The following is a 26,213-nucleotide window of genomic DNA, read 5'->3' as shown; positions in this document are numbered from 1 at the left end:
AATTTATGCTGGCTGCATTTCTTGACTGTTAAAATCTGCTAACCCCAACGTGAAGTTGCGTTGTGTGGCCAACCCACTGGGAGCCTCAGTTGGAAAGGTGGATGGAAGAGGAAGTGGAAGGAAGTGTCAGGATGGTCTGGGAAGGAGAAAGTCTCACCCTTTTTTGTCCCTGATAATGGGGACCCTGAAAGATTAAGTCCTGGCTTATGAGGCATGAATGAGATCAAGTCTAGAATAGAGGTCGTTTCCCCAAACCCAAATTTCACCATACAAAGGTTACGTATATTATTTGCATTTGAGTGCTTTATTATATTGGAATTGCAATGATATTAACATTTGTACAAATGCACAAAATCTTGTCTCTTCTTGCTAAAAAGAGATGTAAAAATCTGACCTATTTGAACAGTCTTAATGAACTCATTGTCCATTGGTAACAATAATGTGTTCACTATCCAACAAAAAGCTTAACATAAAATTAAACATATTAAATGCTGCAGCAAATATTTACAGGTATGTACCCCAAAATTGTTTTCTCCTCCCAGTAAGGAAGGTGGTTGCTTTACAAATAGACAAACAAACACAAATGCTTTGCTGTTTACAATTACAAACAACCCCCCAGTCTAGAACTTAAAGTGACAGCACCTTTTTTCGGGGGACTTCCTTAGTTAACACTTACTTTGTACAATGCTAAAATTTTCTCTTTTAGTTCTATTTTTGCACAATATCTATATTCCAATTGTCCTGGAATACTGTGTTTGAACCGAGCCATTTTTTTTTTCTGGGCTTTTCCAGAAGATCCCAAACCCCATGTTCTCCCCATGGAGAACATTTCAAAGCTTATTTTTTCTTCCAGACAAGCCTCAAAGGCAGAACTCTATGAGGCAGGTGTGATTTAGCAGAAAGTAGAAGGAAAGAGGGTAGGTAGGCTCTTTTTTCTTTTTTTTCTTTTACTGGCTGGCTGGTAAGGGTCGAATGCCCTCCACTTCAGCACTTGGATACCTTTTGCGACCTTCTAAGTGCCCAGAGCACTGGCATTCTGAAGGAGCAAACCAGCCTGGGAAGCTTAGTGTGATATGACTTTAAAGATTCATTTAAAACTACTTCATCCAGGCTCCACATTCTCTGTCTTGAGGCTACCACAATTCTGTAAAAACAAAAGTTCTATGAGGTTCTATAACATGAAACTCAATGCAAGAAAACCTCAAATGGCTTAAGAGCTTTCTAAATCCTGAATTCTAATGAGTTAGACACTGTAAGTTGGTCTACATTGAACAGCTGATAATGATCAGTTCCCTCTGATGATACGCTTGGAAAGGTATCAGAGTGCCACGGGAGAATATTCATCTTGAAACAAATGCTGGCAATTTGGCCTTACCCCCCTCTTCAACGTGTGGTTAAATAGTTTTTTATTTTAAAAATAGACAATTTATAAAGAAAAAAAATATATAAACACTCTTTAAGCAATTTGGCTATAAGCATTACATCACTGAGAAACTCCACAAGAAATAGTAAAATATTTTGAATGGACATACACTTTTTTTTATTTTCACAACACGATGAACGAAGGTTTATTTTTTTTCTTTTCATTTCTCTGTTTTGGTATTGGAGTGTACTTGTACATTTATTGCTTCAGTGTCGTCTTGTCCTTCCTTAGATTACAACTGTAAAATAAAGGCGCTGTCCCTAACTTTATTACAAGGCAACGTTGCATTTTTGAGACCTAGGGATGGACTAGAAAGGCCCACTGCTGTGTGAGCAGCCTCAGAGACCATGGCTACAACAGTCCACCACCGTGCACCGTGATGTGCACACAGTAAGTCTCCTGGCTCATTCAGGACACTTTGGTTTGGAGGGTAAGACAGAAAATTCTTAAGGGTAGCTCAGCTGCTGCCTCACATTTGTTGCATAATATAACATTTTACAAAAACATGCTGTGAATAAAGGTACAGAGTATAAACTGGCTCTTCTCCTATGCATTCGCATAGCAGGCTTCATCTAGGCCGGTGGTCGTCAAACTCACTAGTCAACAGAGCCAACTATCAACAGTACAACAATTGAAATTTCTTTTGAGAGCCAATTTTTTAAAACAAACTTCTTCTAACGCCATTTCTTCAAGATAGACTCTCCCAGGCCGTGGTATCTTGTGGAAGAGCCACACTCAAGGGGCCAAAGAGCTGCATGTGGCTCGCGAGCCGCAGTTTGCCGACCACAGATCTAGGTGATGTGAGCAGCACATCTTCGCTAGGCTACTTAGGACCACACGCAAGTGTACCTGGTGCAAATGTTATGTAAAGGATGCTAAATGATGCAGCTCAGAGCCTGGGAGGAAAGAGGGAAGAGGGAAGAGGGAAGGCAAGTTTGAGGACAGGGTGGAGGTTCGAGAGAGAACAAGAGAAAGGGATCAGAAAAGCTAAAGTGCAACTTTACAATATAAATTATTTTAAGCAGAAGAGAGGTTCTAAATTGCTACTGTTCGCATAGGCACGGTTTCATTCAAATTTAAATGGGTTGTTTCCTTTTCCTTCTCAGATAGACTGCAGAATGGCGCTGGAGCGGCTTAAAGCTACTGCGCATTGTTTGAGAAGGGACAATAAGAGCAGGAAGAGCTGAATAGTGCAAAGCACTCGAGGAAATTGGGGTGGGGTGGAGAGTTCGCAGAGATGAAGTTGTTTTTACACTTTTACAAGAAAGTGTTCCAGTTGTAGTTACTGAGCCCCTTTAGCTGAACTCTGCTCCCTAATGGGGAGAGCTTACGTTACACATGCACAAAGGAATAAATGCATTTCTATTTATTTATTTTTTAAAAAGCTGTTCAGAACAGATTAAAAAATAACTCACAGAGCAATAATAATCCTTGATATTTCTATGCAAAGAGGTCCAAGGAAACATTTCCACCAAATGATGGAGCGCAGCCATTGAAACCCTGAAAAATGAGGCTACATACACTAGAGTAGTTTATTATGAGCTAATACTTTAAAAACAAGTAGATCCTACAGAAGAATACTGTTCAAATGGAATGTTTAAAAATAACATTTATTAATAAATATCTTATAAAATTCTAAATTAATAGATTCCTGTTCAAATTTTGCTTTGGTCCTTGACTTCCACTGTATACACACATACATACATATATATTTTCTTAGATGACTTTTATTAACCAGAAAGCACATTCTATTCTAACCAAATGGCTAGTTTTATAGCCGTTACTGAAGCTTAACCTACCACCCCCAGCCAAGGGCTGGTCTTCCGCTGCAGCTAGTTTAAGATTTCAAATGAGCAATCAACAGACACACTCCAATGTGCTTCACTAACAGGCAACCACCAGCTGAATGCTCACCGTTGATGCCCCTCCGTTGGGAACTTGCTGCGTTTGACCGAATCAGCTCCAAAGAGCATTTGCCCCAAGTCAGTCACCCTCGTGCTAACCATGTGGTGACAGCACAGACTGCTCCGACCAGCTGTGCTGAGACGGTGACTTGGCGGACAATGACTTGGAGGTGGGAGCAGGGGGAGGGGGAGGGTATAGGGAAGACTTCTGACCTAACACCTGGCTTTGAAATAAGTGCATTAATCCATGGCTAGGATCCCCACCGTACCTGTCCCTGTGCATGCTGGGAAGTGTCTTAAGGAGAAACAACTCAGATGTGGATGCCTCAGTTTCTGGGAGGATTCAGCTGGTAGAAACACTACCAGGTGCACTCACCTAAGGTGTTAATCCCATCACATAAGGCAGGGAGGAAAAGGTAGACGTGTCCAGGTAGGCTGGTAGAGACTTCAGAGGTACGTCCTGCCGATAAAAATATGCCGAGGGAGCGGGGAAGACAGCGCTGCAGAGCCCTGGGGGTGAATGCTCTGAATATCATGGAATTACGGACGGGTGACCCAGCAGCTCAGTGGGAGAGAAGAATGGGGAGAAAGACATTTTCCCAGATTGGCAAAAAGTGTAGGGCAAGAGGGAGGACTGATTATTCCATAGTCCGGAGAAAGCGGGTTCTTCAAGGGAAATCACTTCATATTGACAAGCTGAGTGTTGGATGTGACCCATGAACCTTTCTGTTTGGGATTTCAAGCCCTGAGAACGAGCTGGCATCTCCCAGGGACTGTTTCCACACTGCTAACGAACACACCTAACGGCCCTGCGTGCAACAAGACAGTTCCTTCTAATTATCCTCGGAGGCCCGTTGGCCAACGTGTGTGGCTGGTTCGCCTACTTAGCATAAAGAATAGACATAATTGAGCTATATAGAATGCACATCAGTCAAACTGTCAAGTTGCTGAATTAAGGAAACTCAGGCAAGTTCTTAACTGCAGAGGCTTTGGGTTCAGCAACTGAATATTTCAGACAAGAGGTGGAACAACAGTAAACCATAATTTTAGTGACAATCCACTCCCTGGACATTCTGGTATCATCGATGGACTTTTAAAAAATCCGTTTCATAAATGCTATGCATGCAGTAAAGAAAGAAAAGTTTTTGTTTACTTAAAGCAAAAATTAAAATTAAAAAATTAAAAAAAAACACAAGTAAACATTTCAATGAGCTCTTTCTCCTTTGTAGAGGGTCACATAAATAGTCCTAGGCAGGAGTTATGAAAAATTATTTTTCATTTCAATAAAGAAATAAGAATATTAACTTCTTTTTTTAGCTAAATCTTCAATGTTTCTTAGGAAGCCAGTTAGGTTAAACCACTCAACTATTACTGCTGGGATTCAAAACAAGACAGAATAAAAAACAACTTTGAATTCAGTATTTAAAATACTTAAAAATGATATGTTCATCTAAAATATAGAAAATCCTTTTTGTTTACATTTTTCTTTTTTTTCTCTTTTCCTTTTTTTTCTTTCTTTTTTTGTTTGTTTTTTCTTTGATTTTTAGAACATATATCCAAGTCATGAGTTTCACTGGATACTCAAAAGTTTCTTTCGAAAGCACTGCATACATGAAAAGATTGCTGATAAATATTGATTTAAAAAGTAAGTTAGTAGATAAAACTGAAACTAGTTATAAAAATCATGCTTCACAACTCTCATATTTTCTTTTTTCTCCAAAATAGATTCTTAAACTATAGTGAGAGAAAAACACACACATCCTTCCTTTTTCTGAACTCTTATAAAAGCTACACCTTTTGTAAAATACTATTCCTTTAAATCCCATGAACACACACATACACATGCACGCGCGCGCGTGCACACACATACACACACAGACACTCATGTTAGGAGGTCAAGCATTCAAATGGAGATGAAACACCAGCACCTGTCTAGACTGCTAAAGAGAAACATTAGCCTGGTTATTTGTGAGATGTGATATTAAAACATTAGCACAGTAGAATGGCTTGATTCAAGGAGGCACAACTGTGGTTTGGAGCTATCTGCTTTGTATAATGGGCAATTCCACAAAAGTTGTTGAAAATGTAAATGGGAATTGTTCAGGAGAGTGGAGCAGCCATGTCCATGGGGTCCTTTCTTTCGCTGCCGTGGGAGGGCGGGGAGGGCCCCAATGGAGCGTTAGGTTTTCTTTCTCTCTTTGTTCCTCCGCCAGTTCATCTACTTTCACCCACCAGAACTGCAAAGCTGGTTCCATAGGCTTAAGAAAAAACACACACAACAATAAATCTTAGGCTATTAGTAGCTGATGACTGAACAATGTAATTTGTGTAGTGAATAGAGCCCTTCTGAATTATTATAAAGTACATGGGTTTTCGACGTTATAGACAGGCCATATAAAACCAGCTGTGAGTTGAGGGTGTGATGTTATAGCCTCGCATCGTGATTTGGACTTTCACAATCGAGGCTTACAAGGCTCCCTGCCCTAGTGTCTCCACAGCTGGCACTCAAAAGTGCTTCACCTATGGCTAAGCCACTTTTTATTTGCTCTGATTATTAAAAACATTAAATCAGGCACATTAAACATCTCCTGGTTACTATTTTGTAAGAAGCACGAGTTGAATGAACTCCAGCTGCAGGTCAACGGCAAGGGAAGCGATGGCTAGGTCCACGTTGCTGAGGTTTGCTTTTAGTTTTTTCTTTAAATATTATTTTCTTCTTTACATGCAATGCTCAAGGGGGGAAAATAAAGCAGAAGAAAGTCAGGATGTAGAGTAAACTGGAAGGCCAGGAAGGAGTGGGAACGGAGAAGGAAGTGGGCATTGGAGGAAGTGGGCCAGGGGCAGCGGGAGGGGAGGGAGATGCCTGGTGGCGTTATTTGGACATCAGTGGATCTTATGCTTTTATAGTAAGAGAAACAAAGCTGTGGAAGAGGCTCTGTGTTTATCTGGGATTCTGGTGACATCACAGCACAAGCTCAACATGGGCTATGATGTCATCAGACTTCTCACCCAGTTGCCTTGCATCTGCTGACATCTAAGCATGCCTCATTTTGGCTATAAGCTGCGGCTTAACAAGAGTCAATGTCTCAGGCAGAGGGTTGGACTGATAATGAAACCATGACTATATACAGAAAGCATTCAGTTCATAAACATGTAACTGGTACCAGAACACTGGAGAAAAGCACCAAAGCATTTCCCAAGCCGATAGATAGTAATTGCATAACTCCCTTTTTTTCTCATAGAGCTAAGTATAAAAGACAACATTTCCATAATGACTATAAAAACGAAAGCCAGTCTCTGAAGAACTGAGGCGTCTTCCAGGTCTGAGTTAATTCTAAAAATGCCCTTCAAGGAAAGGACGCACGGGGCGCGGCTGCTCTTCTTGGAGGCAAGGTCTGAGCCCCGGGTTTAAAGGATCGGGTTCAGGTCTGTTCTGTGAGTGGTGAGCTGGCTGAGGGTGGAGCTCCCCACCACCTCGCTGACCGCAGAGGACGTGGTGATGGTGTTATGCTGGATGACCTGCTGCTGGGAGCAAGCCGGGACCGGGCTCGCGGGAGGGCTGCTCTCCGGACCTAGGAAAAAACACACACACACGCCCCAATATAGCTCTCTCCTGGGTGACTTGTGGGCTACTCACATCTAGAAAAAGACTTCTAGACGTTTGCTAGAAATAGAGGAGTTTTCACATATGTTCTTCCTGGGGGTTAATTTCAGAACTTTAAACGGTAGTCACAAAGCTATGCCTTCCCAGTTTAGAGCTACAAGCAAAGCCATGCTTTCTAGATCAGCAGAATGATTGGACGTGTTTGAGTCTTGGGATGTGACGTTCCCCACCTGGTATTTTCAAATAGCCGTCCATACATCAAATGTGGAAAAATACTCACATGTGGTGGGAGACTCTGTGTTGCTCAATCTAAAAAATTATTTGAAAATAAATTGACCTTCAGCCGTGAGTCCCTGCACCTCCCACCACCCCCTACTCAACTAATAGTTAACCAATCTACTGACATTCCAGCTGCAGAACTTGGGGTTTCAGAAAAGGGATCCACTTTAGGTATTGACAAACTAAGGCAAGGTCACCGGTTTTTCAGCTGCATAGCCTGAGGCATTGGATGCGATTCACCCAAGGCCTGTTTGCCAGCCCATGGATTTCTCTGGAAGATTGCTGGCCCATGGTAACTGGGCACCAGAAGGCCATTTTTTCTACTGTTTGCAGAGCTGTAACTGGGGAGGGTTTTACAATGTGAAATGCCAGGGAAAGTCTAGCCAGAAATTATCGGGAGGCGGTGGGCGTGGTGAAGCCGGAGGCCTGCCTCTGGCGGCATTGTCTGTAGCCATTGGAGTTCTAGTGTGCCTGCCTGGATGGACAGCCTCCACTTTACTCCTGCTCTTTCAATACAGTAGAGTGCAAAATTAGAGGCAAAACACTGAATATGAAAAACAGCAAGAAAGTCAATGACTTACTTAGATATCCTTGTGACTCTTTCTGCATGGCTGTGATTGGGCAATCTTTATGCGTTAGCAACAACTGTTTCAGCTGCGCCACCTCGTTTTTCAACATGGACACTTCGTTCTGGAAAGAGACGTAGGAGAGACATGTTGAGAAGACAGTGAACACAAACCTAAGGCCCCCGTGCACTTCCAACAGTGAAATCGGTGAGCTTTTCTGTTACATCTGAATGGCATTAAGAATATTATTTAATAGGATTCGTCTGGAAAGGTGCAGCTTGCCTTCGCTTCGGCCCTCACCCCTCTCATTACCTGAGGCTTCCTGCAGAGACGAGGTTTCAATTCAAGAGCTGGGTCCTATCAAAACTGCAGAGTCCGCCGTTCAGGTTTACTCTGGAGCCAGGTTACTTGGGTGGAATCTCCACTCAATGAGTGATTCCAGGCAGCTAATGTAACCCTGTGAGCTCCAGTGACCTTGTTTATAAGATGGGGATCAGAACAGCACAAAGTTCTCTGAGTTGCTGTGAGGATTAAATGAGGTCGTGGATGTAAAACACTCTGAACAATGCCTAGCACATAGTAAGCACTCGATAAAATTTGGCTATGGTAATTACCATCTGTACACTGTCTGACAAGCTCAGGTTGATGAGAAGGTGAACGTGAGGCAATGGGAAGGCTTGTAGGGCTTCCAACTGAAAATACCGTCAGAATAAGCTGACCCATCTACCACCAGATTTCCCCGAAGTTCCAAATGGGCTCTAGTTCAACAGAGCACGTCCCCCTGCCTGACGCTCACTTAGCAGGAGGCATAAAGGCACCTGGCACAAGCATTGGTCCTGGACTAGTGGGATGAGGTCAGCCTAGGGAGACGTGGGCCATGAACTTCTGGATCATGATAGAATCAATTTCATGGGTTCATTAACTATTTTGGCTAATTTCAGTCTATAAAGTCTTCCTCTGTGCCCCCTCCCGCTCCCCGCATCAGTAGCAGGGTGTTGTGGATTGTATGTGAATGTTCCTTATTCACTTAAATAAGTGCCTTGGATCTCCACTTAATGTGGTAATTCAAAGGATAAGCCCGTGACTTTGCATAATAATTTACTTGGCACCGTTGCCTACAAGTACTTAGAATAGATGGCTGGTTCCAAGGTGCTTCCACTTGATAAAAGTAACCTAAAACACAGCACTATCTCAAATAAGCCATTTCACAGTTATGATACATAACACCCTCTCTCCGGCCTGTGCTCATTAGTGGCTGCCAGGCATTATGTGCATGGGAGACGTTAAAGAAACATGCACACAGGAAAGGTGTTTTAACACTGCTGTCATTAAGTCATAGCTACACTTTCAATATGAGCTTGGCTTTTCAGGCATGTATTTATCACCTAGAAAAGTAAGTTTGGGATTCTAGAAGTTAATTATAAAATTTTTTTTGAAACTTGTTTTAAACAATACCTCCCATTTTCACATTCATTAGCAAAATGCATTATAGGCAATCAGATGTTGAGTAACATAAATAACAAAATTAGAACAATCTCATTCCAGAGCATTTCTTACTCTCTTTCAAATTTACAAAAAAAAAAATCTATGGAAGAAATTAGCATTATTAATGAATAAATCACTTCATGGCACAGGAAAATTGCTCTTAAATCTGAGAACAGTCAGCAAGGTGAATTGTACCTCCTGCCTCCAAATGAGTGTGATTGATCACAGCCAAAAGTGACCCTTGTCAATTCCGGGGTCAGTGGGACAACTTTATTTATAGGACAATTTATTTTAGCCCTAAACACGAATTCTCTCCTCTCTGATTTCATGCCCACTTAAATTCAGACAGCTTCCCCTGCTTGTACCAGCTACCTCTCTGCTTAAAATAAGTTGTGTAAAGAAAGCTACTTTTAGATCATTATATAGAAGGCAGCCCCAGGTTAAAAACAACAAACAACAACAAATCTGAAAAGGAGAAAAAGAAAACTAGATGTGTGACTATCGAGCCCGGCTGCCTAATGCCATGTGGTTCTCATGGGGACTACAAAATGACCCTTTTCTGAAAGGACCACTGCTGGACACCTGCTCCCCAACAAGAAACTCTCAGCCCCAGGTGACACAGGGGAAGGTGCCTAGAAAGTGGAGTCAAGTTCCAAGTTGTAGAGCGTCCACCCACACTGTCCTCCTGTGACCCAGGAAACAACCAATAAGGACAGTGTTTCCAACAAAACCAAACAACAGGACTTTCTTACACTTCGGGAAGAAAGAAAAAATTCCACTTTGTGGCCCTCTCAAAAGGTTGATCTTGGTCCCCACTGCTTCCTCTGCTAAGTCCTGGGCAAGTCCCCTGTCTAGGCAGGCTCGCCTTCCCAACTTCCCAGGCACGGTGTGTTCTTTGCCTCTTCCTTAAGAAAACACTCAGAATTCCGTTCTTTCGGTTTCTGCAGTGGCAAGGAGCTAACTGCCCACAATTGTTGGCATACCCCAAATCTTTTCACAATAAACCTTTCGCTTTCGTGAGAGGCCACGATAAAACAGCACCAATCGCCACTATGCAATGTGGTGTCCCTGCCTATAACCGGAGCTCTATACAGAACATACGACTGCAGTGGCATTTTTGTCTGTAGATTGCAAAGCACCTTATTAATAAATCTATATGTTGTAAGTATAGAAACTGAGGCCCTAGGAGTTGTGAAGGTCTGTAAAAATGTGGGAACTTGGGAAGTACTGTGACAACTGGCAATCATTGAGAGATATATGTGGATATGAACATATTTCTTAATGTAGTGTGTTAGTAATTATGTTACTTACTAGTAGCTATGTTGTGGTTAGGAAATGAATGGCGATTAATATTCTCGGTAGAGAAAAACAATCAGTCTCTTGTTTAGCCCATACACACATAATTACTGATAAGGACTGAATCCAAGTCTCACGGCCACAGAAATTCACGGGGCAAGTTTCCTGTGGAAAAGGAACTCTCAACTGCAAGTTAAGAATAATAGGGTTTGGCGTCCCAAGTTGCCTTCCCAACCAAACGTAAAACGAGATCGTTGGACTAGTTCTCTAGTTCTTTCTTGCAAGGTAGTTTCTTATTCTATGAGTGTTTCTGTGTTACCTTCTATTGAGAAAGTTAACTGCCTCATAATCTAATGAAGAACTCAATCTTGACTTTTTAGTCGTTGGTTAACTACTTTTGGTATATTCTCAAACATGTTTATCTTTTTTAAGTTTCATATTTTCTATGGGAGCCAGTTGTAGCACCTCCCACGCTTCCAAATGTTATCAGATTCCAAAGCAGCATTAAGTTTCATTTAGTGCAAAATTTGGTGTGTGTGTGTGTGTGTGTGTGTGTGTGTGTGTGTTGTTGAGTGTATGGAGTCTTCATCAGAGTCCATGATGGAGGCTTCGGGGTAAGAAATGTCAAGATTGGCTGCCCTGGAAAAAGCAGAGGTATCCTGTGCTATGCACATGCATAATCGCCCTACAGATTCCGGATCGATAGCCTGACAGGTAGGACATGCACAAATACCAGACTCTCTTAAACAAAACGCCGTCCAAGGTAACATAAGTAGAACCACCTTGAATTCATTTAGAAAGAGAACAAGCAGATAACAAATGTTTTGAAATTCATGAAAGGGATCAATGCAGCCTGCAGCTCTAGGGAAATAAAAACCAGGACCTCTGCAGGCATTTTCTTACTCTGAGTTACCTTGCTTCATACATTGAGGCACTTCACCATTTTTTCTTTTTGACTCCCTGTGTAGGTTATAACAGTGTAAGGTCTTCATACTTTGAGAAAGCAGAATAGTACTAATCAGTACTGATTCTCCTGCTAAAATCAGCCCATCTAAGCTGGTTTGGGTTTGCTGCTAACTGAAGTAGTCAGCCATTTAAATAGAGGGTAAATGAGATATTGTTGGATTAATCTGTTCTTAAATCCCTCAGTTGCCTTGGGATGAAGTGGCGCCCCCTACAGAGACATTCAATCCTATAATAACATACTTTAAATAAGCACTCTGAGAAGTCCCTCAAAGCTACACTTGCAGTTTTGAGTTTGGGGGATGTAATTTTGTTAATAGGATAAATCCAGAATGCTTATTGATGCAAACAGTAGTCTGTGCCAAAAAAATCAAATCAAAATGGGCTCTGCAATGTAGCCCCTCCCCCACTTCTTTTTGTAGATTAGCTGAAGCCAGGTTTGGTTCATTCCGAAACAAAGGACTTTCAATTTGTCAAGCAACAGTTCCCATCTGGCCTATTCTCTTGCCAAGTCCCAAACCTGGACTCATGTGTCTAAAATTTCAGCAGCGACTTAGGCCATGTGTCTCTGGACTAAAAAAGAAAAGCAATTATTTCAGTGGGTGACCAGATGATTTCCATATCATGCATCGAACACAAACAGTCTGCTCACGGAGCCCCACATCAGCAGCTGATGACTTTAGAGCTGATTTTTGCTACTCTGTCAGAGAAAAGAATGTGGATATCTTTAGTTTCAGAACTTTCTAGAATGAAAGGTCACAGAGCAAGAGGGATTAGGTCAAGAGAAGACTTATGGGGGTCCTCATCCTGATGCTGGCTGGTTGTGTGACTTGTGGGAAGACTTGTCACGTCCCCTGAGACTTATTTTCTCCCTAAACAAAATGTCAGATTGGGTGGCGTCTCCCATCTCCCTCAATTCTATACCTGCGCTGACCTCTTAGGTGGAGATGTGTCATGAGGGAAGGAAATGAGGTCTGGGAGTTTGACTTTGTTTTCTTAGGTCTGATTTTTCCAATCTGAAACTCTGCAACCTAACTAGAAGGTTCTATGCTGGAAAACAACTCAAAAGTGGCAGCTGGCCATCCAGACCTTGGATATTCCATTTGGCTGGAGTTTGTTTGCTTAGCACCTTCCATTTCTGTTTACTTAAAATTTGGCTCACTGAACCAGCGTCAAGAGAGACACCTTTTTCTTCTGACAAAGGTCCACTGAGAGGGAAAGGGTCACTCAGAGGTAGCGATCTGCTACCCTCTCCAGCGTCGCAAGGCGTGGGGCAGAGCACCCACCAGCACAGAGAAAGGCAGCGGTGTGGTTTCTGTCCCTCAGAACCAAGCGGTGGCTGGAGAACATCAACAATGCAGGCTTTTCAGAGACTGCCCCTTCCCCGGGCACCGCCTCACCAACCCCACATCTTGGGACCTGTTGGTTGATTTTCAAGGGCAAGAATTCTAACTTTTCTTTTCATTAGCCATGCCGGCCCTAAAGAAACGTAAAAACTCATGGATTAGGGTCTGTAAAGGGTAAATGTACCTTATCTGTTTTGTAGAAGCAATAATATATTTGCATCTTGCCAAATCATGAACACATCTGGCCTCGAGGTCCATGGCATCTTTACTTTCCTGGCTCTCTGCTGGGACCCTCCGTGTTCTCATGCTCTAGGACCACAGTCAATGCCTGGAGTCATTCTGCAATGACTCCTTTTAGTGGAAACTGATTTAAACATTTGTTGGCATCTGATCCATGCCAGCTGGCTCCCTCGTCTAAGGCAGTGGTTTCAACCCGGGACGATTTTGCCTCCGCAAAGGACATTTGGCAACATCTGGAGACTTCTTGGTTGTCACAAATGGAGGGGAGGGGGTAAAGGGTGCTACTGATAGCCAGTGGGGAGAGATCAAGGATACCGCACAACACGTGCGACACACAGGATACAACAGAGAAGTACCAAGTACTGAGTACCGAGCCCAAAAGTCAACATTGTCAAGACAGAAACCCTGCAGATTTTCAAGGTCTTCTTGCAGACCTCAGACCTGGTAGCAAATTCAAGGGCCTCCCACCATCGGCCAGAGCAGCACCATGGCTGTAATATTTGCTAGGTCCACATCCACCAGGACTCTTATTTACTTAACATGTTTGTACGAATTAACTCACTTTGTAATGATTTAGCCTCATCCTTACTAATAGGGTTTGAGAAATTGAAGGTTTGATGTTCTAATGACATTTTTCAATACAAATAAAATAGAGTACTATGAGTATTAAGAGTATTTGTCTACGTTCTACCTCCTCACTCCTCGCATGCTACCATGCCTGCCAGATTCTAGAATTACAGACTCGCAGGCTGGAGTGACTCTTGAGGTGTCTAAGTCCAGCCATCCTACTGTGGCTCCACTCCCCTCAGACACATCCCTGCCAAGTGGCCAGGCCGCCAGCTCTCGGAGCATCCAGAGACAGGGAACGTATTCATTTATTCAGCAGAGGCTGAGTGCGCACATTCAGAATTCACCATGCTAACTAGACACCAGCTAGAAATGGGGAGGTAGGTGGTGGTGGGGAGAAGGCAATTAGACACAGCTCCCACCCTCATATAGCATATAAAATATTGGGAGGAATAATTATAATTATTGGCTTATTCCCCTCATCTCTGCTCTACATGTTTCTCAGGTTCTTTCTCATGTCTATCACAAAAAGAATGATACATTTAGGGGGAAGAGTGAACATCCATAGATTATGATATTCAGTCCATGTATCACCCAAATTTTCTTTGTATATTTTCAACTTATACATTGGATGCCCCAAAGTCATTCCCATTAATGGAACTGAATATGCAAAAGCGTTGGGTATTTGGCAGCCTAATTGCTCCTTTCTAAGGATGCACAGAGAACCCCGTGCGGGAGTGGAAGGTGACCATGAACTTCTGAGAAACAGCTCTTTCCCGGCTAGGGCAACCTTCCTCTCCTCCCCTCCTCTTTAGCCATCCCTCTGCCCCTGGACTGCTGGTCACATCTCTTCAGTGCTTTTCCCTGCCGTGAACAGGGCCCTGCTTTCTGTGTTAGAACAATTGCCCCGAACACATCATTTCACAGCGCTGAGTCTGCTGGAGACGCCCCACACCTGGCGTTTCCCACCCTTCTCCCAAACGCTCCTGATATGGCCTCTAGAGTGTCCCCTGTGAGCCACCCCTGGAAGGAACAAATCACACAAGATTAAAATCTCAAGTTTGAAAATGAGAGAGAAAAACGTGCCTCTTCTTATAGAGCCCAGTAATAAACATGAGCCTCCCTTTGCTCCTTTAAACAAAAATATAGATAATCTCGTGCGAGCCAAAGCAACCCCTCACTGGTGACTTTGCAGAAGTGAGTGCCTTTCAGGTGAAAATTACATGCCAGGCATTGGGCAAACGGCTTTGCACACATTAGTTCATTTATTCCTCCCAGCAACTCTGTGGGGTTATTTTCCCACTTTATAGATGAGGAAACTGAGAGCTGGTGAGAGTAAACACAGCAAGTAATTGCTGAGCCTGAGTGTGACCCTCCGAAGCCAAAGCTCCCAGGCCTGTGACTGGTGGGGCAGGCTCTCCCTCCTAGAGCTGTGCGGGCGGACTGAGACTGAGGGCTTATTGTCCTCTGGGAGTCCCCAGTGAATAGGGCTGGCGGAGGGAGCCTGCAGTTGCTCTGAGGGCTGATGTGTGGTGTTACTGCTCAGGGCACCGGGCACCAAGTGCTGCCACAGGAAGTGCCATCTGCACACAGGGCCTTTGAGGGCTGAGGAAGGGGCAGTGGCTGCACCTGAAGCTGCATGTTTGTCTGGGTGAGCTCTTCGGCTTTCTTTTCCAGTGACATCACCCAGACCTTCCTCTTCTGTCTGCAGCGGGTGGCGGCAGCCCGGTTCCGTTCCAGAAATTTCCGCCTCCTCTCATCCGGATCCTCGTCCACCACCCTTCGCCGGCGCCCCCCGGTGGGCTGGGGCGGCTGTATTGTCTGGGTTGGCTGCATCTGCTGTGTAGCTGGTGAGACCTGCGGGACAGAGAAGGAGGGTGACAGGTTGGGGAGGGAGCACACACCAGGCCGGGGTTGTGCAGCCGAGTCCATGGCTTTAGTAAGCATCTCCCACCTGTCTGCTAAGAGTGCAGTCAGAAGGGACATCTCTTGAGCTCAGAGAGCAAAAGCATCCACTGAGCTATCTTGCGTGATATTTTGACGAGATAAACTGATGACTTGTGAAAAGATAGTCATAGATTTTTCCCTACAGGCACTGGCTGAGCCCTGGCAGAGGGACACTTTGTTTCTCCTCCTTCAGACGCTAAAACTGTTTTATTTAAGGTACATTTTAAAATGGTAAAGTGCCAGTGTCTGGCTGCAGGTGAGCACTGAGAGGCCAGGGTTAGTGTCACAATATGGAGAGTCTGCTGTCATCAGCGGAAAAGCCTGTCTGGGCAGGTGGGGAGCTCCTGTCATCCTGATGCTTTTAAACCCTGTTCCCAGGGCCCAGCTCTGGGCCCTCATCCCACTGTAGCCCCCTCAGAAGATCCCGTGAGCTCCCAAAAGCAGTTGGATCCCGTGTTCAGGGTTTCAGGGTTTGACTGAAGCAGAAGGAGTCCGAGGGGGCCTAGGCGATTGGGAAGCAGGGTCTCTACAAGCAGGCACTGAGCAGCACTAAGCCCTGCCCTACACTGCGTCGGGACAGGGAGGGACTGTTGTGCTTCCCCGTTTACAGCCGTTATAAGGAAATCCGAGGAGTGGCAAAGCACTTTATTAAAAAGTTTACTGTGCTTACAGAGTCCCGGTAAGATCTGCTTGGGGCTCAGCCACATCTAAGATTTGGGAGACCCCCACACATACAGGTTTATTCCCTCCACGAGGCAGACACACAGCGCCCAGTGGAATTTCTACCACGGACTCTTTGTGTGTCTGGACACTAACCCTTTCTTTGCTCCCCTTCTTCATTCTCAATAAAGGGTGTTTCTCTCCCCTCACCCCTTTTCTCAGTCACTCCAGCTTATGGCTGCAATACCTATAAAGTTGTTTTTCAAGAGACATTTAACCTGCTGAAATAACAGGCAAAAGTTTTAAAAGCGAATTCCAGCAACCCCTTCTACCACATTCTAACCCTGTGATTGAAATCAATCAGAATGACTGTAATTGCGCTAATAATGGCCACTGGTTGACATCAGCTGACTGCTGGTGATATATTTCAATCCGCAAACCTATCAAACATTGTATGAGTAACTGCAAAAGCATCAGGCTCGGGCTTGAGGTTGGACTGCCTCTTGGTAATTTTATTTAAAGCTAAGACATTTTCTAAAATTTTTTTTTGTTGATTTCTATCCTCCCCATCACAGAGGAATAAGAAAATAAATTGTTGCCCTAAATGGTTTGGCTCAGTGGATAGAGCATTGGCCTGCGGACTGAAGGGACCCAGGTTTGATTCTGATCAAGGGCATGTACCTTGGTTTTGGGCACATCCCTAGTAGGGGGAATACAGGAGGCAGCTGATTGATGTTTCTCTCTCATCAATATTTCTAGCTCTCTATCCCTCTCTCTTCTTCTCTGTAAAAATCAATAAAATATATTAAAAAAAGAAAATAAATTGTTTAAGGTATTACCCCACCTGAGTGGATATAAAGACATAATCCTTATTATGGGAAAAGAGTTAGCTCTTATCCTTTCAGATGTTAACTTCTAAGCTATCACCACAAAGCAAAGAATTGGAGGGGAACTCACGACTTTGGCTATTTCTGCCTTTACCATTTCATTTTGTGAATTAGTGGTCTCTAGATAAGATTCTCGAGTAGGCAAAACTGGGTTTTAATTTCCATTGCAGGGATCTTTTTTCAATCCTGAGTAACTTTAACTTATCTTTATCCTTTTATATTTAAAAAAATATACTTTTATTGATTTCAGAGAGAGGGAGAGAGAGACAGAAACATAACTGATGAGAATCATCGACGGGCTGCCTCCTAGTGGAGATCCAGCCTGCAACCAGCATGTGCCCTGACTGGGAATCAAACTGTGACCTTCTGGTTCACAGATCAGCACTCAACCACTGAGCCATGAGGGCTGAGCAATCTTCTGACACGTTTCCTGTGCTTCACCCAAAGGGGTAAATTATATGGTGGTTTCAGATTCAGTCCTGGTTCAGGGTTCAAGGTGTGCTCTAATTAAGAGAAATTTCTCTTGGCCAAGGAGTGACATCCTTACATGCAAGAGAATTACAAGAAGCCAGGAGAGATTGCAAATGCAACTCCAAGGTCAGATTTGTGTCCCCGATAATATTGTTATTTATCACTTTATTTTAAAAATGGGTTTCTGTTGGTATTGATGTTCTGAAAATTTTGACCAAAGAGAATGAATTGTGATTTTAAAAAGACAGAATTTTTCCAAATCCTCTTCAGCCCTAGTTGGTTTGGCTCAGTGTTTAGAGTGTCAACCCTCAAACTGAAGGATTGAGGTTTAATTCTGGTCAAGGGCACAGACCTCAGTTGCAGGGTTGCAGGCTCGATTCCCACTCAGGAGCAAGTGCAGATGACAACCAATCAATGTGTCTCTCTCACATTGCTGTTGCTCTCTCTCTTTCCCCCTCTCTTAAAAAAATAGCAAAATAAAATCAATGGAAATATATTCGAGGGTGAGGATTAAAAAACAACAATCCCAAATAAACTTCTATTCCTACTATTTTGATAATAATCATACAATTAAGCAAAATGACAAGCTCTCACTAATTAGCCAAGTTTAAGAGTGGTATTTTCAATACCATCTAAATAATCTTGTTCAAATTTTAATAAGACCAACCTGGATTCTTTCTTTTTAGTATAGGATAAAAAACACACACAACTATTTGTGCATCTAATTATAATAGCAATGAACTAACTGTGTATATAATTGGCCTACATAAGCTTACTTGAAATGGAGGGCAATTGGCTAACTGGTAATTAGTTAATGAGTAGCTTTTATATTCAAGGAACTGTTAAACTTGTCTGTACACCAAGGCAACCAAAATTTGATGTTATCCTTCCCCTTAAAAAATAAGTACACACGTGAATCTCCTTGCCTATTTTTGGCCTTATAGTTTTCTTTCTCCCTTCTAAGTACATGTCCTACTAGGACAATGGTCAGCAAACTGTGGCTCATGAGCCGTGGTTTGCCGCTCTGTTGACTAATGATTTTGCCAACCACTGCACTGGGGCACTTGACTATAAAGGTGCTTTGGATAGTATTTTATTGCTATACTCTTGCTCAACTTCTGTCACATTCCTTGGCTTTAGAATTAATCATGGCCAATATGTAGTGAAAACCATGCTGAGGACTTTGCAGACATTTGCTTACTTAATGTACCTAAGACTATGACCTTAGTGCATTATTACCCCATTTTGCAGATGGAAAGACAGAGGCTTAGGGAAGTTAATCTGATCACTGTCACACAGGAGGAAGTAAAGTGGGCAAAGAATGGAAGTTTTCTCCAAAGCCTGCACTGTTATTTGCTATATTGAACACCATTAAGAACCTTTGCAAAAGTAAGCTTATCTAGGAAATCAGCTTATCTACTGAATAGCTCATCTACTGAGAGCTGCTTGTGGATGGCCAGCCATGTGGATGGCTGTCCAGGTTCGATGTGTGTTAGGGAAGAGGGTCCAAGAGCTCACGAAGCTGCCCGCTGTGAGGTCCAGAGGCAGACGATGAATAAGTGTTATTTGGCGGTCCTAGGCTTCGGACACCATTCTGACCCAGCTGCTTGGAAGCTGGCAGAGTGGAGTGGGTGGAGGGATGCCAAAGGTCGTCCTGCTTGAAGATCCAAAGCGTCTAGGCTAGCCATGCTCCGAAGCATGCCCTTCATCCACTTGCTAAAACTCACTCGGGTACACGGGCCCGCCTCTCCTGTTGGGCTGGGTGACATCATGTCTGCCTGGTCCCCCAACTCTCTCTCAGTTGAGTCTAAATGCTGGCTTCCTTTCCAGCCACTCCTGGTGACTCCCACCCCCTGGGACTTGGCCCTTGGCTTGAACTGATGATCTGCAGAGCTTGGCTCTCTGTCCGCTCCTCCAACGCATTTCACAGTGGGCGGGATGACTCACCTTTCTTCACCATTTACACAGCACCTTATGCCCCGACATCCATTACTGAGCCTCCTGTCTGCCTGAAATGTTACTCTTTAGGTTTTTAGCATTTAATGTTATTTAGAATATTGCCATTGTAGTTAACTTCCATTTTACAGGAGACAAAATGGAGTTTCTATAATGTTTTGAAGCACTGAGGCTAGAATCATAGTATTAACCTAATTTTCTCATTCTTTATCCACATCTTTCTTCACATGCTTAAATTCTTCCTACTCTTCACGTTGATAATACATTTTTAGGGTTAACTTCGTAACACACTGCAGAAAGAGATTTTGGAGAACTTGAAGTTTACATTTGTCCCTGGAGCCTAGAGCTAAAATTTACTGTAATACTTACAAAAACCATGATCTGGTAGTATTTTATGTGTAACCATTATCTCCTAAGAAATAAAGCCCCCCAGAATGTCAGACAGAACACCTGGGCTGGTCAAACAAGGTTGCTGCCCATGACCCCCCAGTAGAGCTTGTACTGTTAACAGGAAGGGGGAAGAGATCACAAAAAGGGTCTACCTGTGCTTGGTTGCCGGAGTGCAGGGGTGGGTGTGGCGAGGTCTGGTGATGTGCTGGGTGTGCATGAAGGTGGGAGTGGGAGTGATGATGCGGGTGGTTCTGCTGGTGATGGGGCTGAGGATGGGGGTGGTGAGCTGGGTGCTGGTGCTGGTGTGGGTAGGGGTGATGGGCTGGCAGTGTCTGGTGCTGATGCGGGTGCGAGTGCATGTGATGGTGCGGCGTCTGGTCCTGCCGGGAGCCCATCATTTCCATCATGTGTCCCATGGTGTTCATATTCCCATTGGACATAGCAGCAGGGTGGTGAGTCAACGCGGCCTTCAGCCTCTGAAACAACAAAACAAGAGGGGACAGCGAGGTCAGACATGTACACAGTGGGGATTCTGAATCAGAATGACTTGTGTTTCCAGTTCCTTAATATTTTATGGTGCTAGTGGTAACACTGTTTCACTGGTAGCAGTTTGACTTTTATATTAATTTCACATTTTCATATATAATATGGTATGATAGATCTGAGGGCCAATGCCAGTCATAATGAACATTTGAGCTGGATACCCTATCAAGGTTTAGACATTCTACTGAGACATATTTCCCATTGTCCATATGTTTATCATATCCTATTGACAGCCGAATACAAGTAAAAACCAATTAAAACCATTTACCATGGTAATGCCACTGAGCACAGGGCCCAGCTCTGCATTTTGTAAAAGTCACAAGAATAAAAGGTTTTTGCCTTTCAAAAGATTCCTCAGACACAGAAAGGAAATAACTACATGTTTTGGAATATAGGAACTACTAATGCTATTTAAGAGTTTCAAATTAGATTATGATCCATCACTTTAGGAGGCAATATGTAGGACTTTTCCATTTGTTACCATGATGTAACTCAGAGTCCCTCCTGATAACTTAATTTCCCTCACACAGTAAGTTTCTTCTGATTCTGGAAGGAAGTGGGGAAAGTTGAAGATTACAGCTTCTCTGATGCGACATCAACAGGTCTGTGTCTAACACAAAAGCATTATCTATTCACCAGCAAGCAGACATGCAGGGCTCAGTCAACTTTTTCTAAAGGGAGTCAGAAAGTAAATATTTTCCTCATTATGCCTAAGGGTCTCCTGTCACAAGACTCAGCTCTGCCCTTTGAGTGCAAATGCAGCTGTAGAAGGTATGTACATGAATGATCTTGCTATGTTTCCGGTACAACTTCAGTTAGGGACAGGAAATTTGACTTTCAAAGGATTTTCATCTGACCTGAAATGCTTTTTTACTTTTGATTTTTTAAAATAATTTTAAAAATCCAAAAACCATTGTTAGCTCCTGTGCTGTGCAAGTTAGGTCATGGGACAGACTTGGCCCATAGACCATCATTTCCTGGTCCTGATTTAAAAATTCAGTTTCATTGCAGTTTCTTGAAGATTGTTTTTTTTTTTCTTCTATACAGCCATTTATCATCATATCTTGAGGGGCCCCGTGTGCTAAGTACTGTATAATACAGTGACCGCTTAGAAATGTATCTTCTGCAGAGGTGATAATCTAGTTGGCAAGCTCACGTTGGCTTCATAAGGTATTTACAAGGGAGCTAAAGTTCTCTCCTGATTTGTGTTCTTATCTGATAGATAACTGTGGGGTGTGAGCACTGGGAAAAAGTAGAGTCAGAGTCATATTTAAATGATTAAAGCAAATATGTTACAGCCCTATACAAAATTAATGATTCTCAACTGATCAGAATAAACTATTGATAAATACCAATTCCATTCAACGATGTCTTTACTTAAAAATAAAGAACCTCCACATTAAAAAAAAAAAAAAAAAAAGGGGGGTGGGGCTTGGCAGACCTATATGTTAGTTATTGAAAACACTTCCTACATCCTCATTCAGTAACTACTCTATCCTGAGCAATAGCTATGGACCTTCATCATGGAAATCCTGAAGAAGTTGTTTTCTGAATTCCTAGGAAGGAATAGATGCTCGATACTGTGTTTGCTACTAATGAACTAAGTGAATTAATATTCCTCACCTCCAATTTTTAGAAATGATGTCATTGTTTTAATAAAAATGCTCATTATAAAACATTTAAGCAATGCTTAAAAGTACAATGAAGTCACCAAATACATTGTTTATACTTGGTGGGAGAACGACATTCTCAAATCTCTAAATGCACATGCAGATGGAGGAACATGGAGAATGACTTCACACCAGTGGGATCATAATAGCATGTGATTTTATATTTATACTAGGGGCCCAGTGCATGAATTCATGCACCTTGAAAGGAATTGTGGGCTTTGAGGCTGCGGTGGGCACAGGGGCGGGTCTCCTGTGCCCCAGCCTGGCCCCTCCCATCTTGGATCTGGTCCCCTGTCTGCTGATGGTGCAGAGCAATTGGGGATGGAGCCGTCAGCTGGTGCGAGCAACAGCTGCTGCCCTGATTGCCCTTCAGTACTAGGGGGAGATGGAGAAGCCCTGAGGGGCAATCAGGGCTGTCAGCCACCTCTTGCACCTGCTGAAGGCACTGAGAGATCAGGACTGGTGTCAGGAACTGGCACAACAGGTGTGAGCAGTGGCTCCAGTGCCGGCAACAGGTGGGATGCCTGGCAGGACCCTGTGGTGCAGAAACAATGAATTTTCAATAACTAACAGAGGCTTGCCCCGATGACAGTGGCCAGTGCCCTGCCTTGGTTTGACACCCCTGCTCACCTGCTCCACCATCCCGCTGAGGCCAACACCCATCATATTCTGCATGCACCCCTGGTGGTCAGAGCATATAGCAACCGAATGTTCTACTGTTTGGCCTATTTGCATATTAGAGTCATTTATCTTTATTGTTAAAAGTATTACAGATGTCCTCTTTTTTCCCCCGTCCCCCACTGACCCCCTCCACTCTGCTCCTCTCCCTCCCAAGGCCTTCACTGCACTGATGTCTGTGTTCATGGGTTATGCATATACTAGAGGCCTGGTGCACGGATTTGTGCACTGGTGGGGTCCCTCAGTCTGGCCTGGCCTGTGGGGATCGGGCTGAAACCAGCTCTTTGACCCCCTGAGGGGATTGCAAGAGAGTGGTTCTCAGGTGACGCACCCTGGAATCGGGCTCCTTCCTCTTTGGTTCTAGGTGCCACCCAAGAACCACAGCTGCCAAGTCACTGCAGCTCAGCAACTCCTATGCTGAGCGTCTGACCTCCTGGTGGTCAGTGCACGTCAAAGTTATTGGTTGGAGCATCTGTCTCCTGGTGGTCATTGTGTGTCATAGATACTGGTCAAACAGTCAGTGGTCACTTAAGCTTTTATATATATAGATAATGTGATTTTAAAAGCTTTGGATGAATATAATATAAGCAAAAGAAATGAGACTGAATAAATTGACAATTCCAAACTTAACAGTGAATAAAATTATGAAAAAAAGATTATAATGAAATCATTGTTGTTGTTTTTTAAATTGACATATTAGATATTAATAGTTTCAAAACTATTCTTTGTAATTTCATTATTAGATAAATATATAGTTGCATAGTTTAAAAAAAATCAACTATTAGAAGAATATGAGGTGAAAAAATAAAGGCACCTGCCTACCGTTCTCTAAGCCCCAGTTCCATTACTCAGAAGTTACCACCATTCATCCCTCAGACATTTCCTTGGCACTTCTAAGAATGCACTAGTGCAAGCCCTTGTTATGATACGTAGTTTTGTATGTTGTGTTTTTTCACTTTAACACTGTATCTCTGACACCTATCTATATCATCCAAGGCTAATTATAATGGCTGGCATTAATTGAGTACTTACTACATGCCACTCCTCTTTCTGTCTTCTACAAGTATTAATTCAACTAATCCTCAGAACAACTCTGCAAGGCTAAAAGTGAGGCTTAGCCATGTGCCAAGTTTATACCACTAGCGGGGAGAGAAGGTGCCAGAAGTCATGCCACGCATACTTTGCCAAAAACAGGAATAAACTGTGCTATGCCACCTCCCCACCATCAGAAGGAAAGGCAGAAAGAAGAGAAGAGGCTCAACAAGTTGGCATGAGGAGGTGCCTTTGCTGCATGGTTTAGTGGTAGGCTGTGCGTGTTCCCAGACATGCAACTGGAGATCAAGATACAGTTGTTCTGAAACTTGGCAGAGGGAAGGTAAGAATTTCCAGGAAGCTCAGACGCAACAAAGGATTATCTAGGGCGCAGTGTGATCACCTCCCTTGTTATGCTTGTGAAGAATGAGTGTATACTTGTATTTCCCCCCAAAACACAGATCTGATAAGGTCTCCTCTCCCTGTCCTCACTATGTAACCCTTGGCCATATGGCACTTCTATGTCTTTCTAATGCTCATGGGATGAATGTCAAAGTCCTTGGTGTGACCTATGCACAGGCACTACAGTGTGTGGCTCTGCAGGCAGCTGGCTGTAAAAGTCACTGTCAAAGGGCTCCCTGCTCCACACCCTGCCTGCCCTCCAAGGAATGATAACAGAAACGAAAGAAAACGTAAATAAACAAAAGAATGCACATCAACCTCATCTTGATATATTCTCCCTGAAAAAGCGGCATGGAAAATTGAAAAGACGTGTAGGAGTGGGTCACTATGTCTTCCCTTCAAAGCTACAAACAACTCTTCCACCTTTAATTAGGAGCAAACGGAGCCTGACAAATAAATACTGTGTACCAGATCTTCATCTCTCAAATAATTAGCTTGTGCTGTTAAGGGAAATTACTTGATTGCCTCAAGTCTATTCTTGCACGTTTCACGCCAAGACAATAATCCTAGTCAAGCTTATAACATTCCATTTAATTATTCACTCAACAAATATTTACTGGGCATTGAGTTAGGCATATCGTTATTTATTTGCCCACTACATGAAGGAAATGGGAGACACATAAAACCAAAGCTTTTTCAAAGCGAAGGAGAAAACTCTGAAGGTTTCCAAGCCTCCCCACCACCCCCTAGAGAATCTCAGGACTAAGGTCAAGTCCGCCCTCCAAGCACCAGCCTTCATCTTTGAAGGAAGATGGTGAAGATAAATGATCATCGAGCCGCTCTGCCTATGCCACATGCAATCTTTTCCGTGTCCTTTCTAAACAGAGAGGCACTTCTCAAAGTCCTAAGGAGCCTCTGCTCCCCTGAATCCTGGTGCCAACAAGAGTCCCTGCGCTGGAAATCATTAAAATACACCAAATACAGATATCTGTACCCCACTCGCTTGGGGATGATAAATGAATGGTAAACGAGTCCAAGCTGTATTCTGCAGAATGATTTTTCTTTTTGAAGCCGAACTGTGTCTTGTTTTAAATAACATTCTACCCAATGCCAAGAAAAGAGAGGGAAATTAATGAGCAAATAAACATATATTTTTCAGCTATAAAAACCAGGGCTATTACTGAGGTGTGACTGCAAGAAAGAAAAAAAAATGGTTCTGTTTACTTTCTATGGTCCTCTACCACATCCATTTATGTGAGAGAGCAAATCGGGAGAGACAGGGAGAAGCCTGACACAGCTGGTTTCAGTCAGAAGGGGTCATTTTCATCCTCTCTGTGTATTTTATAAGCCCCTTATTCACTGATCCGGGTGGGAGGGTGGGCCTGCTGCCTGGGATCCGAGTCCTGGTCAGAAACCAGCGCTCTGTCTCCTCCCATACTGGGCCTGGCTCTGCCGTGGGAGCTCAGCCTCAGCCCCAGCCCCTTTCTAGTCTCCAGCTTAGCTCAGCTTTGCTTCACGGCACACTGCGGGAAGCCCAGGGACACGCTCTTGTCCTTATGTCCAGGTGGGTACTTGCAGGTGGGCCTGCGTGAGCAACCCGCACAGGACACGCCCACCCACGTCTGCCCCAGGCAGTTTATCTTCCATTAACAACTGGCTCTCGCCAATTAGAAACATTTGTGAAGCTGTGGAGACCTTTCTCCTCCATCTTCAGTGCGGCTTATGCTTCACAGACTGAGCGCCAAGCAGAATCCAACATCATTTGAAATTCATTTGGGTGGGGGTGCTGGAGGTGGGAGCATTGTCTCTAGAAAGGTTTTAATTAAAAAATGGCTTTTGGCTTTTGTTCCAGAAAAAAAGATGTTACTATCAAAATATAGTGTTACTGAGTTGACCACAAGGAA

General features: G+C 43.4%; 1 protein-coding gene across 7 annotated transcripts in view; it reads right to left on the bottom strand.

Moving 5' to 3' along the window:
- Nucleotides 1-266: 266 nt before the first annotated feature.
- Nucleotides 267-26,213, bottom strand: part of CREB5 (cAMP responsive element binding protein 5) — a 387,508-nt gene continuing 361,561 nt past the window's right edge. For 6 of the 7 annotated variants that reach the window (XM_084896981.1, XM_084896984.1, XM_084896983.1 and 3 more), the window contains 4 exons: nt 20,137-20,460; nt 15,303-15,530; nt 7,792-7,900; nt 267-6,899 (listed from right to left, as the gene is read on the bottom strand). In XM_084896981.1, the coding sequence (XP_084753107.1) occupies nt 6,736-6,899; nt 7,792-7,900; nt 15,303-15,530; nt 20,137-20,460 (825 nt within the window). In that variant the 3' untranslated portion in view covers nt 267-6,735. Of the gene's footprint in view, nt 6,900-7,211; nt 7,241-7,791; nt 7,901-15,302; nt 15,531-20,136; nt 20,461-26,213 lie in introns of all 7 variants that reach the window. The other variant, XM_084896985.1, reaches the window with a different exon arrangement.

Source organism: Pipistrellus hanaki, assembly GCF_964339955.1.
Source record: "Pipistrellus hanaki genome assembly, chromosome: 10".
In the NCBI taxonomy this organism is placed as follows: domain Eukaryota; kingdom Metazoa; phylum Chordata; class Mammalia; order Chiroptera; family Vespertilionidae; genus Pipistrellus; species Pipistrellus hanaki.
This window is presented reverse-complemented; position numbering and strand designations above follow the sequence as displayed.